Source organism: Passer montanus, unplaced genomic scaffold (genome assembly GCF_014805655.1).
Source record: "Passer montanus isolate IOZ18808 unplaced genomic scaffold, ASM1480565v1 scaffold1387, whole genome shotgun sequence".
Lineage (NCBI taxonomy): Eukaryota > Metazoa > Chordata > Aves > Passeriformes > Passeridae > Passer > Passer montanus.
In genome coordinates this window covers 3,970-5,090 of record NW_024360797.1, presented here as the reverse complement: position 1 = coordinate 5,090, position 1,121 = coordinate 3,970, and the positions used below count along the sequence as shown (strand labels likewise).

Sequence of the window (1,121 nt, the reverse complement as noted above, 5' to 3'; positions counted from 1 at the left end):
CCAAACCAGCAATGCCAACTCAACCCAACACAACCCAACCATCCCAATGCCCACTGTCATCCTCACCGGCGTGCCGGCAGGCAGCGGCAAAGACGACGATGTCATTCCAATCCTAATCCAACCCAACCCAACCCAACCCAACGCCCATGCCCATCCTCACCGGCGTGCTGGCAGGCGGCGGCGAAGACGATGATGTCATTCCCAACCCAACTCAACAATCCCATCCCAACCCAACCATGCCATGCCCACACTCACCGGCGTGCCGGCAGGCGGCGGCGAAGACGATGATGTCGTCGAAGGCGCCGCTGTAGCCGGGCGGCGGCGGGTGGAAGGCCAGGCTCCGCGAGCGCTCGCGCCGCAGGTCCAGCAGGAAGGTGGAGTGCACCATGGGCACCGCGAAGCAGCCCCGGCGCTCCCGGCGCCGGATCGGCAGGTAGGCGGGGGTGCGGCGGTAATAGCCCTGCGGACGGGAGTGACCACGGGGAGTGACCGCCGGGAATGGGGAGTGACCGCTGGGAGTGACCGCCGGGAGTGACCACTGGGAGTGACCACGGGGAGTGACCACTGGGAATGGGGAGTGACCGCTGGGAGTGACCGCCGGGAGTGACCACTGGGAATGGGGAGTGACCGCTGGGAGTGACCGCCGGGAGTGACCACTGGGAGTGACCACTGGGAGTGACCACTGGGAGTGACCGCCGGGAATGGGGAGTGACCGCTGGGAGTGACCACCGGGAATGGGGAGTGACCACCGGGAGTGACCACCGGGAGTGACCACTGGGAACAGGGGAGTGACCACTGGGAGTGACCACTGGAATGGGGGAGTGACCACTGGGAATGGAGACAGGAATGTGGGAATGGGCCACACCCTCACCTGTCAGTGCCCTCACCTGGGCAGTGATGCCCACCCTCACCTGTGCCCCACCCTCACCTGTGCCCCACCTCACCTGGGCAGTGATGCCCACCCTCGCCTGTGCCCCACCCTCACCTGTGCCCCACCTCACCTGGGCGGTGATGCCGCACCAGAAGTTGGAGTAGGCGGCGCGCGAGTCGAGCATCGGCGCCACCACGGTTCTGTTCTCGGCCAGCAGCACGGCCAGCGTGTCGGGGTTCACCAGCACGTT

At 66.3% G+C, this 1,121-nt stretch overlaps 1 protein-coding gene across 1 annotated transcript; it reads right to left on the bottom strand.

Moving 5' to 3' along the window:
- Positions 1 to 255: 255 nt before the first annotated feature.
- LOC120497801 (procollagen galactosyltransferase 1-like) lies at positions 256 to 1,115 on the bottom strand (the record flags this gene model as incomplete). The annotated part of the gene is made up of 2 exons (XM_039699714.1): positions 1,002 to 1,115; positions 256 to 460 (listed from the first exon to the last, which is right to left on the bottom strand). Coding segments are annotated over exons 1-2 (259 nt in total), but the record flags the coding sequence as incomplete, so codon positions are not given.
- Between the last annotated feature and the right edge of the window lie 6 nt (positions 1,116 to 1,121).